This window comes from Neolamprologus multifasciatus, chromosome 17, assembly GCF_963576455.1.
Source record: "Neolamprologus multifasciatus chromosome 17, fNeoMul1.2, whole genome shotgun sequence".
NCBI classification, from domain to species: Eukaryota; Metazoa; Chordata; class Actinopteri; order Cichliformes; family Cichlidae; genus Neolamprologus; species Neolamprologus multifasciatus.
In genome coordinates this window covers 23050892-23072703 of record NC_140455.1, presented here as the reverse complement: position 1 = coordinate 23072703, position 21812 = coordinate 23050892, and the positions used below count along the sequence as shown (strand labels likewise).

The following is a 21812-nucleotide window of genomic DNA, read 5'->3' as shown; positions in this document are numbered from 1 at the left end:
CTGGGCCTCAGCTCACCTCATCATGCTCCCGTTGCTGTGCAAGACTCGAGTGTGCCTGTGCATCGGCGCTGGCGGGCAGGAATAAACACAGATAGCAGTAACAAGCAGTCAACACAACCTGAGGAAACAATGCTGCAGTTTTATGTAAAAATACCGTCCTGGACAAAAACTGGCTACAGAGAAGCAGGCACCATGTAAATTAACTGCGCAGGGTATTCTTATCACAGTAAATATGACTGCAAAATTACAATAAAACCACCAACCAGGATAATGAAATCTGAAATTTTGGCACACAGAGCCGGGCTTCATTGTTCAGCATTCATCAAATCAGTGTTGGGACACACTGTGGGGTCGCAATATCTCATTTCTAATAACAAACCAGCATGGGCCTGGAACAATAATCAACATTTGCATGAGTATTTACTTATGCAGTAGAGACAAAAGGAGAGGGGGAAAGCAAATTTAGATTAAGAAGAAATACCGGAGCCTGACAATCAGTTTTCCAAGCAAGACAACATATGTGGCATCATGCTGGCAAAAACTGGTAATGTATAATCTTCTCTATGCATTCACTGATTGCATATTATCTGAGCTATAAGATGCTTTCTGACCAGTTGAACACTCTCTCAGGGCTTTTAGTGGTAGAGGGGAGAAATGTGTTACTTTTCAATGCTGTATTATAGCACCATCTACTGGTGGAATGTTGCAATTGTAGTATAAAAATTATAAACAAAAATAACACAATCTTGGAATGCAGAAATAAAAACCGGCCCTTGGTTTTTTTGTATTTTATTGTCTCCTGGTGTCTTCATGCGTCTTCTGTTTTCTTAACGTTTTGACGGCTGAAGATTACACAGAAAAGGCGTTATATAAAGGTCCAGTTAGACATTTTTACACACCAAGTTAATCAATGAGAGATTTGGAAGCATAATGCTCTTTGTTAATATCTTTTGCTTATGGCTGGTTTTCTAGAGGAGTCCTGCAGCCAGTGATACTGCACACCCATATAAAGGCTCAACCATGTCCATAGAATTTTAAATAGAGATGTGATATTGAATCAGATTTAAGACCAGCAAGTCATCCCAAAAGGAAAAGAAAGCATTTCACTGTTTTTGCCATTAACATCCATCCATCCATCCGCTTCCGCTTCTCCTTTTCAGGGTCGCGGGGGGTGCTGGAGCCTATCCCAGCATGTAACCTTTCTGAAGATCTATGTAGTGAACTTAGCACTACTAAATAGTTAAGGCCAGTAGTAAATAGCAAACGACTGGGATAAATGCAATAGTTGCAGGTAATTTCTGTGACATTAGCAGTAAATATTGTTGGTAGCTTCAGAGAGTTACCTAATATGAGAGCCATGGTTCAGATTGAGTAACATCACAAGTACTAGAGACTGTCAGCAAAAACAAATGCAGCTGCACATAGGTAATCGTCTGTTATATTGTTTCCCATTGAATGAATGTACTTGAGCTATTGTGAATAGAAAGTGGCTGCAGGTGCCTAGCAACCAAAACAAATCAGTGGAATAAAAGAAGCAGTTGTAAGATGACAATAACCAGGTGTGATAACCGTGGAACAGAGCAAGTCAATAAATAAAATCAAATTTGTTTTCTTTGTTCCTCCAATTTATTATGAAAATGTACACGTGGGTTAACGGTAGGACTTCTGGTAGCGGGCGCGAGCTCCAGGTCCACCGAACTTCTTGGACTCGCAGCGACGTGGATCGGCAACCAGCAGGGTCCTGTCATACTGGATCAGGATGTCCTTGATCTCCTTCTTGGAGGCCTCATCCACATCTGCAGTAAAACAAATACAGATTAGTCCATATTAAGATTCAGAGTAATATGCAGTCTAGCCAAATGTTCTTCACTGGTTCAACTGTTTGCAGATTTCCATAACTGCAGCAACTTTTTCCTTGTGCTACGCTTCAATATTTCTTATGAACTTGTTAGAACTACAGAATTTCCAGCTGTTTCATATCCACAATGCAACCCTGATCTTTCCTAGTCATCAAGAGACAGTTGTACATCAATACATACAAAAATCAGATCAGGTAATAAAAACTCATTTCTACTCTCACAGCTCCTTTATAAATGTGTGTTATGTCCAACAAAACCCATATTTAAAAAGTAGTAGTTACTGCAGAATGGGCGAGTACTCAAGTATCTAAAGCAGAGAATTTGGCACACACAGGGGGGGATTTTATTTTTAAAAATTTACCAGATGATAGAAGTCATCTTATTTTTGATTTCCTGCCCTGCTCATGTACTCTGTGAAGTGACTTAGAATAGATGCATATTTTTAGTGAAGTAGTGTGCCACTTCTAGATTGCTTCTGAAATACCTTCCTGTGCGCCTGGGAGAATCACAAAAATAGTTCATGCTGACAACGACCTGCTCTAGTGAGCACAACACAGCAGTTCTATCTCACAGCTCAGCCCACTGCTTATGATCACGCAACAATTCCAATGCAAACAATTAAATAGTCAGTCTTAGCCCAGTTTTATGCAGCATAGAGCAAACACCAACAGCTCAGCAGTAGGCTAACCTGCCATAGCATTCAAAAGCCTGGAGTTGTCAAATCAGAAAAGTTATAATGTATTTAACTGTAACCAAATTTTCTGTACTGTGTTACGGTTTACAATTTTATTTTCTTAAAAAAAAGAAACGCACCATGGGATTATCAAATACTTTCCACTTCGCACCTATGTGTAGTACTCTGGAGTGACTCTAAACATGCCTATTTACAAAAGAATGATGTTTGTACAAAAAAAAAAAAAAAAAAAAAAAAACCTTCATTACTTACACTTCTGATAGTATGCAACCAGGGACTTGGAGATGGCCTGGCGGATGGCTGAGAGACAAGAACATGTAGATGTTTAGAGCCCTTTTTCAACACTAATCATAAAACATCATGAGCGAAATTATAGAGAGGAAATACTTACCATAGATCTGTGCGACGTGTCCACCACCCTTCACTCTGACTCTGATGTCCACTCCAGCAAAACGCTCCTTACCAAGCAAGAGCACTGGCTCCAAAAGCTTACAAAAATAATCACATATTGATGTCAAATTTATGTCATTGATGTTTCTCAAAAGGAAATCCTTTCTATAGTCTTAAAAACTGAATTTTAAAATTGTTGAATTCTACATATAGTATTCTAAAATATACACATGCGCAACTCCAATGCAGCTAGATTTATGCTTAAATTAAAAAATAAAATAAAATCAATCAATCCCATATGTATAATGTCCAACATCAACTGCCTGAAGAAAGAGCTTTCACGCTCTACTGTGACATCATTTGATGTACACAAAATTAAATAACAACCACTTACATCACTCATGTTCACCTCTCTTGTTAGGACTCACCTTGTACTGGAGCGTAGCAGGCTCCACCATCTCCAGGGGTCTGCCGTTCACCTTGATCAGGCCATTCCCCCTCTTGCAGTGGGCAACTGCTGTGGCAGTTTTCTGCAACAGAAAGTTCAGATGAATACCACTGAATCTATTATACCCTACTGTTTTTTGTTTGTTTGGGGGTTTTTTTTGTTTTGTTTTTGTTTTGTTTTGGGTTTTTTTTTGGGGGGGGGGGGGTTAATTTACAAAACTAAACTAAAACAAAGTAAGTTTCTTCAGCTTTAGTCAAATCTGTAAACATCAGGAGTTGATGCACAACTTCATCACGGTGGGGATATATAGATAATTGTGGTTCAACAGGCTTCACAAACTGTTGTCGCTCAATTAAAGTAGAATACATAAAAAATAAAATGACACGAGAAAACCCACTGTGGAAAATGAACATGGCGAAGTAAATAAGTAAATCTATGGCACATACAAACGTGTTCAATATGGTGATACACAATTGACGTAATGTTTAACTCTTAATTTCCGCTCATTTGTACGCATCGAGATTCAATTTAAAATCCTAGGTGACAGCAACTCCGCATTTCAAAGTGATGTGACGGATTTGCGATATTTAATGGTTTGGTTAAATACGATTTATTTGACTGTATGAGGATAAACCTGAGCTAACTCTGTCATACAGAACCCAAACTCAACACTAGCACCAGGGCTAGCGTGGTAAGCTAACGAAAAGCAAAACCGTCCGGTGTCTAGCACCTACATCACATCTAACAGTAATTACCAGCTTCAATGAAAGTATTATTACTACTTAATGTTATAAATACCATATAAACTGGCTTATTTACTGCGGAATTGCAGTGTAAAATCAGCGGCCCAACACCTTTTAATATCAGCCATTTCAGCTACGACTAGCAAGACAAGTTAGCCGCAACCCCACACGTGGATTAAATTGCACATTTTTACTCACTTTACGTCCAAACACCTGGACAGACTGCAGAGGACCTTTAGCTGGCATGTTTCTGAAACACACAAAAGACAACACTTACATTAGAAACCGGTAAACAAGTATATTTTTCTATTATTTTGCCGGATCACTCTGAAGAACATACCGTCTTCAGCTAGGGTGCCGTACGAAGAGGCCGATGGGGTTTCACATGCGGAGGTTCAGGGGCTGCTGCACGACAATGCAAGCTGTTTTGAGATAGGGCTTGCGACAGTTGATCTCGCTTTACCGCCATCTAATATAGAGCAGATCGGAGCAGTGTTGCCAATTTAGCGACTTTGTCGCTATATTTAGCGAGTTTTCAGACCCCCTAAAAAAGACGTGAAAGCGCGTATCGCTTTTACTCTCAACAAGCAGCGGGTACTGTAACGCAGTCAGTTCTTCTTTTACTCTTTTACTCTTATGCTGTTTTGTGGATCACAAGGTTTAAAACTACTACTAAAACACACACACATAAAGTAACTCCACCAGAGTGCCTATTTCGGGTCCTATTTCGGGTCACTTTTGCCGGTCCAAGCCCGGGTAAAGGAGCAGGGTTGGAATTGTGACATTAAAAAAACAATAATTGCTAAAATAAATTTAATTTGTAGTTCTAAATAAATTCTAAATGCATTTAGGACGTTTTTTACTCACTTTATGTCTCTTCCACGATGTTATTTCTCTCTCCAACAACATAGATTACAGTTACATTAGCATAATCAATTATGCAAATTAGGTGATAGGTGATTTAGCGACTTTTAGGACAGCCAATAGCGATTTTCCTTACTGAGGAGTTGGCAACACTGGATCGGAGAGTTTCTGCTGTTGTTTCACAATGGCAGGGAACAGAATGTACGTGTGTTTGGCGTTTGATTTCACGTGTTCCTGTGTTTGTAAATCTAAAAAAAACAAAATAAAGGCCGTTTTAAATATTGTCGCATTGACCTCTTGTATAATACCGGTGGAAACAGGTATTCTGGGTGATATTTACTTTTCATCTTCCTTACATTTTTGTATCTCCTTCAACACCATTCAACCACCATTAGATTCATCTTCTTTTGGACATGTGTGCTTGTATTTTTCTCATTTTTAACTTTTATATATTTTTAAAAATTATTCAACTTTATTCAGCAAAGATCTATAGTGTATTTCAATGGAAGAATCTTCAGATTCTCATTCAACTTACTCCTCTTTCAACTCCAACTACTTCCACATACGTTGACCGACAGACTCCATTCAAACTTTAAAATTAAGTCAACACATTGAACTATTCAGCTTATATTTATCTTTTATTATCCTTTATACTTTTACTTCAGTTCCAGTTTAAGTTTCATGCATTTTTTCATCCGTTTCAGAGTCTATAATGGGTGTGTGTGGGACGGATTGTTGGAGGTTAGAATGAGACAGTTCAACTGCTAGAGTGGAAGCAGGGGAAAATTGATCTTAAAATCTTCTCTTTCAACTGCTGCTGTGTCCACAGCATTCGGTCTATAGCCATCATTTTACCCTCAAAACGTAGCCATCATTGCCCTCTTTCATCCAATGTTATTATTATTGTAGTAGATGTTATGGTTCTTTCATAAATGTCACCAATGCACAGCCTCCTCCATCCAACTCTTCCACAAAGTCCAATGTTAAAACGGCTCCCAAAATTTGTCTGGAAATCACAACTACAGGCAGTCTTTACACTGTCACCACATCCATATAATAAATTTGACAGACATGAGAACTGCTCGGGTGGGTATGGCGGGCACCCAGTCATTGCCTGTGCCTGTTCTGGTTCCCCGGGTGAGGGCAACTGTGACCTTGCTGACTCCTGCACCATTTCAGTTCCTCGGGTGGGAGCAGCAGAGGTCCAGCTTGCTCCTGTGCCTACACCGGCTCCCAGGGTAAAGGTAGCCAGAACCCAGCAGTTTCTTTTATTGAAAAATTGCATCTCAATTTTATACTTTACAAAATCATCTCAGGGGCCAGATGAAACCCATTTGCAGGCCTGATCCGGCCCGCGGGCCATACGTTTGATACCCCTGCTTTAGCTAGAAAAGGACACTGGTTTTTCAGCAGGACTTGTAGAAACCAGAATGTAATTTAAAGGTGTAGACGGCAGCTGGAGCCAATTGACTGAATGTAAGAGCACTGGACATGAATTAGCACATTGTGGATCTGTCATCATTGCTGTGGCTTTAAAGTTGAGCAAAACTGATGGTAGAAGTTTCTTCTGAATTCTTCAATTCAGGGTTCTGAGTGCAACCCATTTGAACAAGCTACCCAGAATGCATTGCAGCATGAGCCATGGCGGCATGTAAGTCAAATAATTAGTTTTTAAAAATACATATATAAAACAAAAACCATATAAACTATATAAAACACAGGTGCTTGTATAAGTTGGTGATTGAGACTTGTATAGCGCAGAAAAAAAACTATATAAGAACCAGTCCATTTGCCACTGCACACCAGGTAAACAAACCACGCTTCATATGCTGCCCCTGCAAAAGGTCAGGATTCAAACAAGCAGAAAGGCAGGCTGTGGAAAGGCTTGTTGATATAGCTATCAGATGAGCATCCCACACAAAGCAAGTCTTTCAGAAATGTGTGTGAGTTGACATGAGCATGAGTGAATGCTGGCGTTCTGTTTCATTCGGTGCACAGTTGAACTGTTAAATGTAAATGTTTGGGATTTCTATGAAATGCAGAAGTTGGCCATCTTTGAGCAAAGTTTCATCAAAATGTGTCCACTTGTCTAGGAGGAGATAGGGAACATACAAAAGTTACAGTCATTATATAATGAGGTACAGCTAAATGATTTGTAATCAGTGTATTACACCTTCATTTACATTTGAACTGTCTAACTTTGTGTGAATACATAATTGTATGCCTTTTCATTATGTGACAAGAAAAGCATATTATTGTCAAGAATCAGAATATGATTAGACTGTTAACCTAAATAAATATAAAAGGTAGAATTAAATATCAAAATCCAGGCAATAAACTAGTTTAAACTGGTTGTTGTTATGACTTCACTGCAAGAAATCGTAATTTGCATCAGTGGAAACTAGAGTTGGCTATTTATTTTCACAGAACAGAACAAATAACGGCAGTACTGATACCAGCCCGTATCCAGTCACCTCAAAATCAACTCTGGAGCTACCAGGGTCCCGAGCAATCCAAGTTTGAAGCAGATCGGGTTAACACTTATCAAAAAGTGGCAGACCGAGAGACAGTGACACCAGCGACAAAAAAACAGAACAAAACCTTGAGAGTAAGAGTTGATTAAAGTTGGTTACATTTTATTTTTTACATTTTTAAAAAACAAAAACAATTTTTAACAAAAAACAGTTGCCTCAAGGCATTTTATACTGTAAAGACCCTACAATATAAAAAAGAAACCCCAACAATCTGATGATCCCCTATGAGCAAGCACTTTGGCAACGGTGGGCAGGAAAAACTCCCCTTTAACAAGAAGAAACCTGTGACAGAACCAGGCTCAAGAAGGGGCGGTCCTCTGCCATGACCGGTTGGGGAAGGTTGATGTTAAGTTTCTTCAATATCTGAAGAACTGCGAAACAGCCTTAAGAAAAAGTTTTTGATCCTTTTCCCTAATGAAGTCCGACCTTTAGGAGGCTCTGCGTTGACTGATCCTTCTCCGCTGTCTGTACTTGTACTTGTACAGCTACAGGAACTTGTACATTCCGTGCAAGAATCACTGGATTTAGAGAAAGATTCTACCAGCTGTTTTTGGGTCATCCCAGGCTTTTGTTTGACACGTAGCTTCCAAGACATGTCATCTTTTGCATGCCATGCAAGCCTAAATGCAGTCTGATTCTTTATGCGTGCAGCTTCTCTTTTCTGTCGGTTTCTTTGGATTTCAGCTGCAGTCGCAAAAGAGTAAGACAGCCTAGATCCTTTACTGCTCTGTTCTCTGTTTTTTATGATTTCACTTGAGGTAACAAAGCTTTCTATTTCATTTTCTAGACTGAGGGGTGGGCACACTTTCATGCTCATGCGGGATGACTCCACGTAGCAATCTATTGCAGGGTCCTCAGGAAGATGTTTCATCGTAATAAAACGATGTCCCAGACCCTCAACGGGTGTGATTCTTTTTACAGGATCCATACACAGCATCCATTTGAGCAGGCTTAAAAATGCCAGTGTATCTTTCACTTCGGATTCTGTGTTTGGCTGTGAGTGGTGTTTGGCTAAATCTTCCATGCATGTGAACTTGTCTTTGATTGATTTACTTTGTTTGATCACAATGCCTGTAGATACTGAATACTGAACTGGTGTCTTCATTACCCATGTGTGTTTCATTATCCCTTTTCTCTTCCAGAAATATTTATTGCTGTGCTTCCCTTTCTCTAATATTCTTTCATTAGGCTGACCAAGCATGTGAACAAAACCTCGCATCATTTCATATTCACACTTGCTGGGAAAAAAGTGGTAGCCCAAGTAGAGAAAAGCTGCGACAGAACCAAGAGCCCACATGTCTGCCGATTCAGTCACAGGTATGCCCAACATGACCTCAGGGGCCCTGTAACCAAGGGCCTGAATTATGGCGCCACATGGAATGTCTGCAGGATGATTGGCACAACCAAAATCAATAAGTTTAACTTTAAACGGCTGTTGAGACTGATTTACAAGTATGATATTGTCAGGTTTGATGTCCGCATGCATTATACCTATGCTCTTTAAAGCGGTAAGAGCCACAAACATCTGCTTTAAAATGACCCGAATCTCATTCAGAGCCAGTGGATTGCAATACCTTTGATTCATGAAATCATGCAGACTAATGTCTAGCATTTCCATTGAAATAAAGGAGCAATATTTGTACTCGAAAACTTCGTAGTACTTTACCAAATTGCACCGATCCTTATCCAAAGCACTGATCTTTTTTACAGCCGTGGCCTCTTTCCAAGCCATCCTGTTGCATTCCCTTTTAGCAACCTTGACAGCTACCGTTTCAAATGTGTCTAATTTTACGCATTGCACCACTCGCCCAAAACTTCCTTCTCCGAGGAGCCTTTTTACCATGTATTTACATGTTTTACTTTCAATGAGGGCGTTCATTTGTAAACCCTCATTGCTGTCATAAGACGACGAAGACGAATCCGAAACCATTATATATCTATCTAAATATATCAAGCTGGCAGGTTCTGTCGATAGGTAAGTGTATCAGGGTATTTATGCCTTTTGAAACAAAGGCAGCGCTCGGTCACTGTGACGTAACCGAATGGCGCATTACATCATAGAACATAATGCTTTGAACAGGTGTTCTGACAAAACACCCTACCTATCAAACTGTCCTACTTGTTGTTACTGCGCATGCGCACAGCTCAAAACGCCCGTGTTTTCGGTGTTGATAGTACACGCCTATTATTTCATCCTACCCGACGTCGTGCGTGCGAAAAATGGTTAGTATTATATGTTTTACTTATTTATTACAGTTGATACTTGTTTTCCTTAAGCTGTTGTCAATTTGTTAACTCCTCAAGCTAACATGCGTTTTTGGGGTTTGTTTTTTGTTTTTTTTTCCAAAATACTCCCATTTGGAGTCTCAATTGAAGTCATATTTTAAGTCTTGATTTAGTATTTCTAAACTTCTGTAAACTGGCATACAGCAATTAATCAATTAGTTTTAGTCCTGCAGTTAATGGACACCACGCTGTTGTTGGCCATCTCCCTGTACAACTCCTCCATCTAATACACTGTAAACACTGCAATAGTTACACCCTTTTTACACACGCTCTTTTCTACTCTGTAATATTCTTGTCAATTTCTTGATATTTATTTATAATCCCCTCTGTTAATCCTTGATATTTATAATTGAGTGATCTGTATTTATTAGTGCAAGCAGGCGCACCGAGGGCTCCCGCGCTCACTTTTCGCGTATAGAATTTCGAAAAAAAATCATCGGTGAAAATTATAAGTCTGTATCATAATGTCTGGTGTTTTCGTGTTTGTTGGTTTGTTTTTATTTAGTTTTATTTTGCGAGTTGGTTATTAGAGGCTGCTCCAGCCAGCCAGAGAATCGCCCGCCGCTCCGCTCTCTCCTCCCTGTGCCGCAAGCACCAGGCGCACCTCGCAAACGGAGGGCGGCCTTACTCCCAGCAAATGGGCGATAGAAAACCGATCGGTGCCTATGCCATTCCCAATATGCGCTGGCATGACGTCGGGGCTGCATGAGTTCGAGCACTTTTTTTTTTCGCCGATGCCCGTGATGCCGCCCTCCACCACGATGCCGCCCTGGGCAACCGCCCATGTCGCCCGTATCAAAAACCGCTAGTCTCACGCAACAACCAGCGAACCAGGAAAAACCAGGAAAAACGCTCCAGGTCTGGTGTGCGAGGAAAACCAGGACACCACACGCACAAACACACACACAAACGCTTTATGTCAAGTTGAACCAGTGCCGCTAGGTTCTATATGAGTGGGTGGTTTAATGGGTGTCTTGTGATCCAGATGTGCAAATATGTGGTGTGTCCACTGTGAATAATTGGACAGGTTTTATACAAGTAATCAGAAAAAAAATACTAAAGCACATACTTTTTTTTTTTTTTTACTGAAGATGACAAATCCATTGATGACTTCAGAGAAGTCTGGTGTGCTGACCATATGATTTAACGTGATCTAACATTGTGAATTCGGTTTATTTGCCTAATAGCAATGTAATTTTTATTTAAATGCATTTTTGACAGATTGCTAACATATTTTTTTCTTGTCTTTGTGACAGGTGGCACTGTGACTTTACTGACACAGAGGTCGACGCCGAAGACCTGATGGCAAAGAATATAGTAGCATTTTCTGAGAACAAGGAGTCAGCGACTGAGTGGATCTCTCATGAAGGGAAAACCATGTGGGTCCCACTACTGAAGAGAAACTGCTTTAAAATCCAGTGCCCATGGCCCACCCTACATGCAGTTCTCTGTGTTAGCAGCCTGAGATCTACCTTTGACTTCTTTATAACATATATAACACATATTATTATAAAGTAAAAAAGGGAAGGGGGTTCACCTTGGCACAGAAACTCCTCAGATGAAAACTGGCTCTTGTTGGCACAATCAGGGGAAACAACGCAAAGCTACCTCCCCAGCTTGTCCAGTGTGGATGACCTAGGCAGGATGTTGGCACCTTGAGTTGTTGAAGGAAAACTAGCTGCTGGCTGCTAGCTTTTTTCTACAATCTCCTGGATGTCTTGGAATATAATGCCTTTGTCCCGTGGAAACCACTTCACAAGAGTGGGAGTCCTTTAAAATCTACAAATGAAGAGTGATCCTAGAAGAGCTGGGGTGCATGCTGGTGACCTCAGCAGCTGCAAGATAGCTTTGTCCCCGATGCTCATCAGTCGCTTCTGCCACTGATCCCGAGATACAGTAGTCTGAATCAGAGTGTGACCCACAGCCCACCAACAAAATGAGAAAAAGATGCAAAAGGTGCACCTGTAGGATTAGAACAGCAGCCACTTTATCCAGCTGTGGAAGCGTGCCTACAAAGACCACGCTACTGTGGTTAGCACATCCTGCTGCTAATGAGGATGCACACACACACTGAAATACAAATTTTGCTCATTGTAGTGGTCGTTTGGTCATTAAATGGCCATTTCTGGTGAAATAATTTGAACTTTATTGCTATTTTTCCTAAAAAGTTAGTAGTAATATGTAATTTGACTGGTATTTGAAGGCTATAGTTTCTGAATTTGAAAAATATTTTAGTTTTCACGACTAGGACTGGTGCTAATTTAAAAAATCAAGTCAGGCAAAGTAGAAAAATGTTTTGTTTTGTTTTTTGCCTGTCCTGTTTGGTTCTTTAGCCATCATTTAGCCATATTTGAATTTTATAGCATTTTGTGAATGTAAACAACATGAACATGCTGAGAGAGAGTTTTTCAGTTTTTCTGTAACGGCACAAAAATATAATATCGCATAAAAATCATTGATACTGTTCATTATTGCTATACATGTAGCTGCAGTGATGGTTAAAAATAAATCAGGTTGCATGTGTTATTTCGGAAAACATTTTATGATTTTCTCAATTTGTGAACAAACAAACAAGCTGAAAGATAGTTTGATCTATTTTGCTTTCCCTGCACAAAAATAACAATAGAAGATAATCAATGTTGACGTTAATCAATTACATGTCCCAGAGTCTTCCATTAATCCAGTAGCATTGTGAATATATGAAATGGTGAGTTTTGAGGTTGTCTTCCAACAAGTGCATTGTACAAACAAACTGGTGTTTTAAGGGTTAAAGACGTAAAAAGTAATGACTGACAAACTCAGAGGGTTAATTAATTAATTTTTGACACATTTATTTATTTATATCAAAATGTAATTAATTGTTGACACATATAATTAATTACTTAAAGAAATGAATTTATGTCCTTCAAGAAAACAGATAAATAAGACCAAATAGGAAAACCATAAAATACAAAGAGGCCCAAATATGTGAAGAAATTCAAAGAAAAGGAAGTGATACTGAGGCAATTATTGATTGATGCAATGAATGAAAAAGTCAAAGAAAAAAAACATCAAACGGTAATTGAAACTGGAGCATCCCTGCAATCTATTTAACTATGTTACATTTTCCCCCTCATGTTGTAGCCAGAACCCTCCAGCAGCAAAGCAAATGTAAAAGAAACTTGAAGCTAAAAGCTCCTAAACTACTGCAAAAAGGAGGTCTGAATAAGTCTCCAATAAGAAATTTAAAATGACAGCATCAAGTGGGCCTTATTTGAACTTGTTTTGGTATAATCATAGATATGCTTCTGAATATTTGACAACCAGAGTAAATTAGAGCACTCTAGAGCACTAGAAATTTCTTCCTACATCAACAGCCTCGCTTTCTATTGAGAGAAATCCTCTTCAATATGGACAAGTCGGATGGTTTAAATAGTGTCAGATCTAGATTTGTTTCTGTCTTGCTGCTTTGGTGTGGGCCTAATCACGTAGTGTTTACACAAAGAAAAAAAAGGGGGAAAGAAACAGGTGACACTGCTTAGCCATAGAATGTATTTCGGCCCTCTGGCTACTTCAACTGAGGGATGAACTCAGACCAGCTGATGTTCGCCATACCAAAGTCGTCATCATCCAGACCAGAGAAGCTAACATCCACCAATATCTCGCTCAGGTTCTTGTCGGTATCCGAGACGAGGCCCTCTGTGATTGAGCGATTGGCTGCTGTGGAACTGCCTCCCTGCAGAAGCTCTCTGGAGCAGCTACTTTTGAGGCATTCGGTGGGCAACTCTGCTGGTCCGGTCACTCTGGAGGGAGCAGATGTGAGCAGCTCTCTTGGGGAGTTAAACAGAGGCAAGTCTTTAAAGGGAGTGCTGCTGAAGCTGAAGGTGGTGTAGTCGTGTTGTGGAGTAACTGTGGGACCACATGGTATACAAATAGGGCTCAAGTGCAGAATATTTTGGCTTCCATTGCCCACTGCGGTCACTTTAAAAGACGCAACATAAGAAGGTGCCATGCTGGGGGTGGACGAGGTTAAATGGAATGTCGAAGCATCAGAGGCTACGCCAGAGTCAAAGAAATTACTTTCGTGGCAGAGGAGAACAGGCTCTTCATTCACAGGGTGAACAAAACACTGTTTGTGCCGTGAGCTGCTGGCTTGTCTCTTTGGAGGAGCTTTGGGGGTCTCACATTTAATTGGAACACATACCAGCTCCTCCTTCACTTCTACCTTAAAGTCTGTATTCTTCTGAGGAGATATCATCACAGCTGGGGAATCACTTTGTGTCACCTGTCAGACATGCAACCATTCCCATTAAAATCTTAGTGGTATGGGTGAAGTTCATACTCATCTCTATGCACATAATGTTGTCAATGTAAACTGTAGGGAGTTCCAAGAAATTCTTGTTTTGAAAAGCAGTTTGCAACTTGCATAGCTTATGAAGTAAAACAACAACAACACATTTTTAAAAAGCTGAAATATACATATGAGAAATTCCTTACCTTCGGTGCTATGCGGACTCTCTTTGTTCCTCGTGAACTGTTCCCATTCTGCTGGGAGCAGGGCGGAGGAAAAGGGGTAGAAGCGGATGGCAGATAGACAGAAGGAGTCACGGGGAGCTGTATGGGCACCAAGTAGGAATCAGTTCGAGGCAAAAGAGGTTTCATCTTTCTCTCTGAACACAGAAAACACAACAACATTGCACTACACATTTCCAAACTAAACAGCAATTTCTATTTGTTTGCCAACCTCTGACTTTTCTCAAGTCTCAAATTTATAAAACAACTCATACATTTCTTTTAACTCACCAGAGCTAGTTGGTGTTTTTCTTGCATCTGGAAGTGTCCTCTTTTGGTGCTGTGAAAAGTAAGATGAGACAGAAATTATATCAGTTAGGAGCCTTACTGTGCTGCCACCTAACAACACTTGTAAATTTGGCCCTTGATAGCCGGATTCATGAACCTTCTGGGTTTTTTGTCCCTTCTCGGCTTACTGCTGCGATGAGTGCGATTTGAAGATGGCTCCTGAAGAACTAAAAGAAAAAAGAAAGGGGGTAAATCAGTCTTATTTGATTAGCCAGTAAAAGCATTGGCACAGGAACAGTGGAAGTCACTGGATCACAGCCCAGCTACAGAGAGAGATGTGAAGTGAGATTAGGGGGAAAAAAATAAGATGAAAAACAACATGAGGAATCTCAAAACACTCTCAAGGTGTCAGCCATGAAAAAAAAAAAATTTGAAAAACAAGGATTCAAGGAAAATCACATAAACACAAGGTAACACAATAAGCATTTAACAAGCATTCTTGCAACAAAACATTCAGGCCAAGTAACACAAATGTTCCCAGATATCACCGATGTAAAAGCAATGAGTCAGCTGCACTCACCTTGCACACATGATCAAGTGTGAGGCATCGATTGACTTCAGGTCGGATAGTCCAGAAAGACTTTTTACCATCTGGAGACATTTCACGAATGAACATGTCATGCAGAGAGAGGTTATAGCGGATGGAATTCTGCAATTATAAATAAAAAGAAAAAGTATTGAGATGCTTCTAGATAAGATTTAAACTGCTGCTTGCTGCAGAGCTGGAAACATATCACACTTTCAGCAGCTCTAAAGTACCTTCCAGCCTGGTTTGGCCACATCTCTATAGTAAGGGAAATTGTCCTCAATCCACATGTAAATCTCTTTGAGGGTCATCCTCCTGTTCTTTCTGCTATTGATAGCAAACTGGATCATGGCCATGTAGGAGTATGGTGGCCTCTTTAACATGGGTTGCTCAGGAGCTTCTGCTCTGGTATGTGTATTGTGTGCCTATATGACAAACAACAAACAAACAAACAACAGTCAATAAATCTGACAGTGTAACTATTTTCACTTAAATTCACTAATGAACTTCTAATTGGAGCTGACTCTGGTCTTCTCAACATTCTGAGCTCAGTCCTTTCATCTCTCCTGCACCCTTCTAAGCAGACTTTCCTCTCTTGGCATCTCTGACACATCCGTAGCTTGGTTCCAATCACATCTCTTGACCAATCCCAGTTTATTCAACTTGAATCATTTTGCTCTCGTCTATTCCCAGTCACTTCGGGTGTACCCCAAGGTTCAGTCTTAGGCCCTCTTCTCTTCACAATATACATCCTCCCTCTTGGTACCATTTTCCACAAATTTGATCTTCATTTTCACTGCTTTACTGATGACACCCAGTTATATCTCTCCTGCAAGGCTGATTCCTCCCTCCCACGTTCTTCCCTTACAGAATGCCTATCTGAATTAAAATGCTGGTTCAGCTCTAATTTTATTAAGCTCAATGAGGATAAAACTGAAATCCTCCTTATTGGCACTTAAACCAACCTACTGAAGGCAAATCATTTCTCACTCACCATTGACAACTCCACAGGTTTCCCTTCATCAAGAGCCTTGGTGTCATCATAGACAGTTCACTATCCTATAAATCTCACTTCAATAATCTCACCCGTTCTGCCTATTTTCATCCACGCAAATTAACATATTAAGTCCTTCTCTTTCCACCAAGTCTACGTCCATTCTTGTCCATAGTCTCGTTACCTCCCGACTTGACTACTATAATTCTCTCTTGCATGGTCTCCCCCAAAAATCCCTCCATAAGCTTCAACTGGTTCAAACCTCCGCTGCCCGCATTATTACCAGAACTCCCTCCTACCAGCACATCACCTCTGTTCTTCAGGGAATTCACTGGCTCCCTGTGTAATTCCGGATAATATACAAACTTCTTCTACTCACCTTCAAGGCCCTTCATAACCTTGCTCGTCCTTACCTTTCTAAGCTGTTAAGCACTACGTCTTCTGCACGGTCACTTCAATCCTCTTCTTCCATCCAGCTTGCTGTGCCTTCTTTTATTATTATTATTATTATTGCACATAATGTTTATAATTATTATTAATAATAATATTATTAATATTATTATTATTTTCTGCAATCAGACTACTATTGCTATAAATCACAGCCATGACTAACTGGTTAAGAAAGTGTGTTTAGGGAACATAAAGCAACATGTCTGGGGTTATTGTTGTGTTGGCACATAAAGGGCAAAGAAAAAAAAACAGGTGACAAGAAAAAGCACTGAACCTGAAAAGTCTGTGATAAAGGGATTTGGTTCTTGCCGCTGAGCTGCTTTGTAGAATTTGGCTCCAAGGCGCATGTGCTCATCCTACCCAACCACTGAAGGTCGGTAAGGCTGTCGTCAAAGGGACCGCAGTTTACATCCTTATTCACTAGTAAAGTAAAAGGGGAAAAAACATTGTTGCTTAAACAGAGGAGGAGTTAAATACAGATTATCAAATCAGACAGAGAGAAAAACAAGCACTCAATTCCAAACTTATACTTTAAGTATTATCCTAAACATTAAAAAAAACACTTTTTTTTCCGTACATGGTTTAATTTCAGTTAGAAGTTTGTCACCTGGGAAACTGCGTGTAGTTTCAGCTTTGACTTTATGTCCTTCTGTACTCCTTGTAGCAGCCGCTTCAGCAGCAGACTGAGGATCAGGTCCATAGTCCCACTTGTTGCCACTCCCACTCAGAAGAATGAACTTGTTTGGGCCCTGGGCACCGCATTCATTGCCTTTAGCTGTGAGGGCCCCAATAACACTTTGAACTTCTTCTTTTTCGGGACTGACAGCCACCTGAGTATCAGACTTGGATGGATGGTTCACGATGCGGATACCACCAGGAAAGCTCTGAACGACAGCTGGTATTGACGGATCTTTGGAGCCTGATTCTCCAGGCTGTGAATCCGTCGCATTTTGATGAAGAGGCAGTTTTCTTCTTTTGAGAATCAGGGGTCTCGTCGGGCTCCGTCTCATGGTCAGATCATTGACATGTGCCAAGTTGTTCAGAGGTATTCTGCACAAAAAATACAAACGAGCCTGAACAACGAAGATTAACTGTTAAAACAAGAATTAACAGTAACGGTAACGTTTCGCTGGAAGATGGAAATTATCAAGTCAGTTACTGTTGTTAGCCACCAAGTCCGTTCACAGCAAATCAGTCTCGATCAACTCGGAAAACTCCCCGATTTAGCTCAAATACTGATCATAATAAAATACTAAGCATTTAATGCTAAACGGGTTAAATGTTATCTAGATAAAACTAAGGTCCGCACCTTCTTTTTATATCGTCAACTCCTCACTTTAGCGGCTAATTTTCTTCGGTTAGCGACGATTTCCAGGTTGTGGAACAAAAGACGTTAGTCAATGTTTTTAACTGTATGAAACGTTCCCAGGATATTCGTAATAGCTACGGTAATCGAGAAACTTATGGCTGGATAACCATTTTGACAATTAATGAAACATTACCATATAACTTACATTGAAGTTAAGTATTTTTCCCGATGTAACAAGTCAAAATATATTCTAGTGAAAACTTCAATAGACTCAAATTACAACTTTAGACATAATTTGCGGTAAAACATACAGCATCGCTGTACATTCACTCCAGACATTCTACGCTATCCTGGGAACCACAGAACCATCCCGACAAACAAATAAATGTAATTAAAATATAGTGATGAGGATTTGTTCATGTTGAGTGTAAGCAAGTCTCCTGATTATCTAATAAACAACAGCGCCCTCTGCTGTTCCTAAGGAAAAATGACAGAGTTTCAAGTGTAACGTCATTGCTGGTTCAGCTGGGGGCAAGGTTGCATCATTAACCACAAGCTGAAATCTGTGCAGAGCACTAAAGCATGACAGGTTACATCCAAAAACTGAAGCTTGGTGCCGCTCCTGCTTCTTTAAAACTCATTTTTAAGCCTCTGATGAGTCGAACCACTGAGATCACGTGATCCAGCTTTGCTCGGGGTCGAGGAGCTGTGGGGTCAGGGTATGGGAAAAAGGAAGTGGGGATCTTTTGGACACCAAATATCCAACTGTAGTCCTTACACTAGAGACGACTTTTGATCTGACCACAGGCTTGGACAGTGTTGACACAACCAAACTAGACCCCGCAGTTGGGGGCAGGAAACTGCGTCCCCTCTCCACTTTCTCATGATTGAACACTGATGTTGCAAAAGCACATGAAGTCTTTACTCAGGGTAAATAACTGCACTCGGATGCCTTCTCTTGAAGCCACGACAAAGAGAGAAACTTGTCAAGACTCTCAAGTACACACACGCACACATCCTTTGGGGATGAAAGAAAAGTGTCAGCATCACGGCACAGTCTTACCCTTAAAGGAGGGAAGCAGTTGGGCCATTCCTGGGCCAGAGTAGGAGAGAAGACAGATAGCATCTTGGGAATCTGTATACAGTGATGTGAGTCATGTGTGCAGTGTGTAGTACCTACGTATGCCTAACATTTATCACAGGGAGAGTGGTGTTTATAGTGTTGGACACAGGCGAGCAGGCACCTGGCTTCTTTTATTGTCAAAATGCGTACTCCCTTTGGGTCTGCTTGCTGATGAGCTGTTCAGGGGTGTTGTTACGGATTCAAATATTGGGGATGGATACAAGAGGAAAAACCAAAAATAACAACACTGGTCCGGCCGGGTCAAGTCAAACGATGATTTAATGAACACACGCGTGGGAGATGGACACCATACAACAGACAGCATCAGATCTCAAAATGGTGGAGCCTTGATCAAACTCTTATAGCCTCTAGTGGCCCCCACCTAATCATAAAAGCCTAAACATTCACATTCTTTCTCACATACAGCGCCTTAGCTACGACCTTGGCTCCCTGTTTATCTGCTCCTGCTGAGATGGGGCAGTATGCTCTGTTCTCTTCTAACCAGACAAATAAGGCGATGACTTTCTGTGAACAGTATTTCTTATAACTCACAGTATAATGCATCATAAAACAATATCATTCATTCACAATAAATCAGCAGTCTAATATAATGCAAATCAGTTTACCAAATGTAATAGTTATCACCTTCTTCTAATTCAGGAGAATAATGCAAACTAAAACTACATAATAATTCACAATCTTTAATTAGGGGTCTAACATGGCATAAAATAATATTATAATCCGACAGTATCAAACATAAAGCGCAGGGGCCAGAATCGGTTCGGGAAAGACTCTAATCCAGCCCACTGGACAAAATAGTTCTAGATTTTCTGCTATTTACTACAGAAAGGTCTGTATCTATACCAAATAGAAAAAAGTTTTTCTTTAATTTTACACATTTATCAAGTTTCACTGGTTCGGTCCACTTCAGACCAAAGTGGGCTGTATGCAGCCTGTGATGTAAAATGAATTTGATGTGTCATTTCTATATGGATAATGAATTTGACTAATTTTAGTCTCTACTTCAGTGCTGCTGGCAACATTCAAATTCAATCTGCTGTGCTGCGTAGGAAGCTTCTTTATTTATGCATATTTTTACCTAATTTCACCTGCTTTGTTTTACAGCAGGGTTGTCACTATAGCCAGGTTTTTACTATGTTCGTGATTTTTTAAATGAGATATAAATATCTGCTCATTTTTATATATCATAATATTGTAAATAATTGTGTAATTGCTTTTGTAAGCTTTTGTATAGTTTTAGTAAACACTTCCACAAACATATATATTTACTCCTTTTGTTCTGTTTGAAAGGAGATGATCTTGCCATGCAATACTACGTTAAACGATTCCCTTAAACGAATCCAAGACCCAATCATTGTTGTGTTTTTAGAAATTAGAAATCTCAGTAGAAACATAAGTGGAGAAGGTTTTGTGTGACAGAAGGGTAGAATTGAATTTCCAACTGAAAGTTCAAGGCTGTAAATTAAAATATGGGTTTGAAGGTTATAATTTCTAAATTAAAAAATATTTTGGTTTTCATGACAAGGACTGGTGCTAGTTTAATAAATCAAGTTTATCAATTTTATAGCCCTTTGTGAATGTAAACAGGAGGTGGCCATTTTTTGGCCATGAACAAGCTGAGAGGGAGTTTTTCTTGTTATCATTCACTGCGCAAAAAAATTAATGATGCATATATAATTGTTTTGAAGGAAGGCTCAGAGGAGGTTGGAGATTGTTACCATCATGGGTTCATCCGATCAGAATGAGAATGAACAGTCATCAATCACAGGTTTCTCCTTTTATTTGAATAATCAGTAGGGAAAGACACACGTGGACTGCTGACTCTCAAAGGAAACAAAGTGTGATTTAAGTCACTCCGGAACTCAAAATGATACATGAACTCAGGAGACTCAAACAGAAACTCACCTCAGCTGCCGCCCCATGTGGGAGTGAAGAAAGAGTGAGCTGTAGGTGGCTGTGTCCCATTTCAGGGTCTGCACGCTTGAAGTACGCGCACTACGCGTACTACGTACGGTGCGTACTATAAGTACGAGAAGTGTGGAAGTGAGAGGCTTGTGAAATGGGACAGTATATGCTTCGTCGCGCTGTTCAGGTTGCCTAGCAACCATGATACTAACCGCGAGACACGTTTCATACAGCTTTGTGTGACATAAATGAAGGAGAAAAATGTTTTGTTGGTCATTCATTTTTGTCATGACATCACTTTGATTAGTTGAGTATCTGAGGCTGATCCACAGGACCGTAAAACATGATTCAAGGGCTTCATTTCTGTACTGAACAGTCATTTAAGATTAGCTAGTAAATAATAATTAGTTAATGTTGTTCATGAGACTAAAGTCATCTCACTATGGTAATGTAAATATAATATGGCCAATATTATAGTATTGTCAGATTATTAATATATATATATATATATATATATATATATATATATATATATATATATATATATCACTGACTTTCAGCTTGTTGTGTTTGTGGATATATGACTGACTTTAATTATCCATAAAATCATCAGATTCTCTGTAAGATTAAGGTCGACTATATGTATATTTAGAAGTAGAGGCTTTAAAACCAAGTTAATGCTGAAAGTACAAACATCACTAGTGTCACATAACTTTGCCGACATGTGGCCAACAGCAATGTTTTAATGTTCTTCGTTATTAAACATTCGCACATGAATAAGTGACGTCATATTCAGTACTTACTTTTGACAGTTCACTTTTCGGCCG

General features: G+C 39.9%; 2 protein-coding genes and 1 long non-coding RNA gene across 5 annotated transcripts; 1 reads left to right on the top strand and 2 right to left on the bottom strand.

Moving 5' to 3' along the window:
• Positions 1-1603: 1603 nt before the first annotated feature.
• rps16 (ribosomal protein S16) lies at positions 1604-4565 on the bottom strand. Its single transcript, XM_085137836.1, has 6 exons — positions 4475-4565; positions 4333-4384; positions 3372-3473; positions 2945-3041; positions 2806-2853; positions 1604-1796 (listed from the first exon to the last, which is right to left on the bottom strand). Exons 2-6 carry the CDS (start codon positions 4378-4380, stop codon positions 1651-1653), a joined length of 441 nt encoding a protein of 146 aa, XP_084993962.1. The 5' UTR covers positions 4381-4384; positions 4475-4565; the 3' UTR covers positions 1604-1650.
• Positions 4566-4860: 295 nt separating this feature from the next.
• Positions 4861-13325, top strand: LOC146499390 (uncharacterized). The gene is made up of 2 exons (XR_014870179.1): positions 4861-8528; positions 8721-13325. It is a non-coding gene; the product is annotated as an uncharacterized LOC146499390 (long non-coding RNA).
• Positions 12484-21464, bottom strand: LOC146499389 (forkhead box protein M1-like). 3 transcript variants are annotated; one of them, XM_085137832.1, is made up of 9 exons: positions 18142-18397; positions 17937-17979; positions 17235-17677; positions 16902-17047; positions 15417-15608; positions 15178-15306; positions 14601-14649; positions 14295-14467; positions 12484-14082 (listed from the first exon to the last, which is right to left on the bottom strand). In XM_085137832.1, exons 3-9 carry the CDS (start codon positions 17635-17637, stop codon positions 13366-13368), a joined length of 1809 nt encoding a protein of 602 aa, XP_084993958.1. In that variant the 5' UTR covers positions 17638-17677; positions 17937-17979; positions 18142-18397; the 3' UTR covers positions 12484-13365. The 3 variants fall into 3 exon arrangements, with proteins under 3 accessions (XP_084993958.1, XP_084993957.1, XP_084993959.1); XM_085137831.1 differs by lacking the exons at positions 17937-17979; positions 18142-18397 and adding an exon at positions 20986-21464; XM_085137833.1 differs by lacking the exon at positions 17937-17979.
• Between the last annotated feature and the right edge of the window lie 348 nt (positions 21465-21812).

Excerpts from the sequence above, each read along its gene's own strand:
- LOC146499389 (XM_085137831.1), bottom strand. The coding sequence starts at position 21,365 with ATGACTGTTCAGTACAGAAATGAAGCCCTTGAATCATGTTTTACGGTC. Across the intron at positions 17,678-20,985 it reads CACATGGGGCGGCAGCTGAG|AATACCTCTGAACAACTTGG; the intron begins GTGAGTTTCTGT and ends TTTTTTGTGCAG. Across the intron at positions 14,468-14,600 it reads AAAAACACCAACTAGCTCTG|AGAGAAAGATGAAACCTCTT; the intron begins GTGAGTTAAAAG and ends TTCTGTGTTCAG.
- rps16 (XM_085137836.1), bottom strand. The coding sequence starts at position 4,380 with ATGCCAGCTAAAGGTCCTCTGCAGTCTGTCCAGGTGTTTGGACGTAAA. Across the intron at positions 3,042-3,371 it reads CTGCTACGCTCCAGTACAAG|CTTTTGGAGCCAGTGCTCTT; the intron begins GTGAGTCCTAAC and ends TATTTTTGTAAG. Across the intron at positions 1,797-2,805 it reads GGTTGCATACTATCAGAAGT|ATGTGGATGAGGCCTCCAAG; the intron begins GTAAGTAATGAA and ends GTTTTACTGCAG.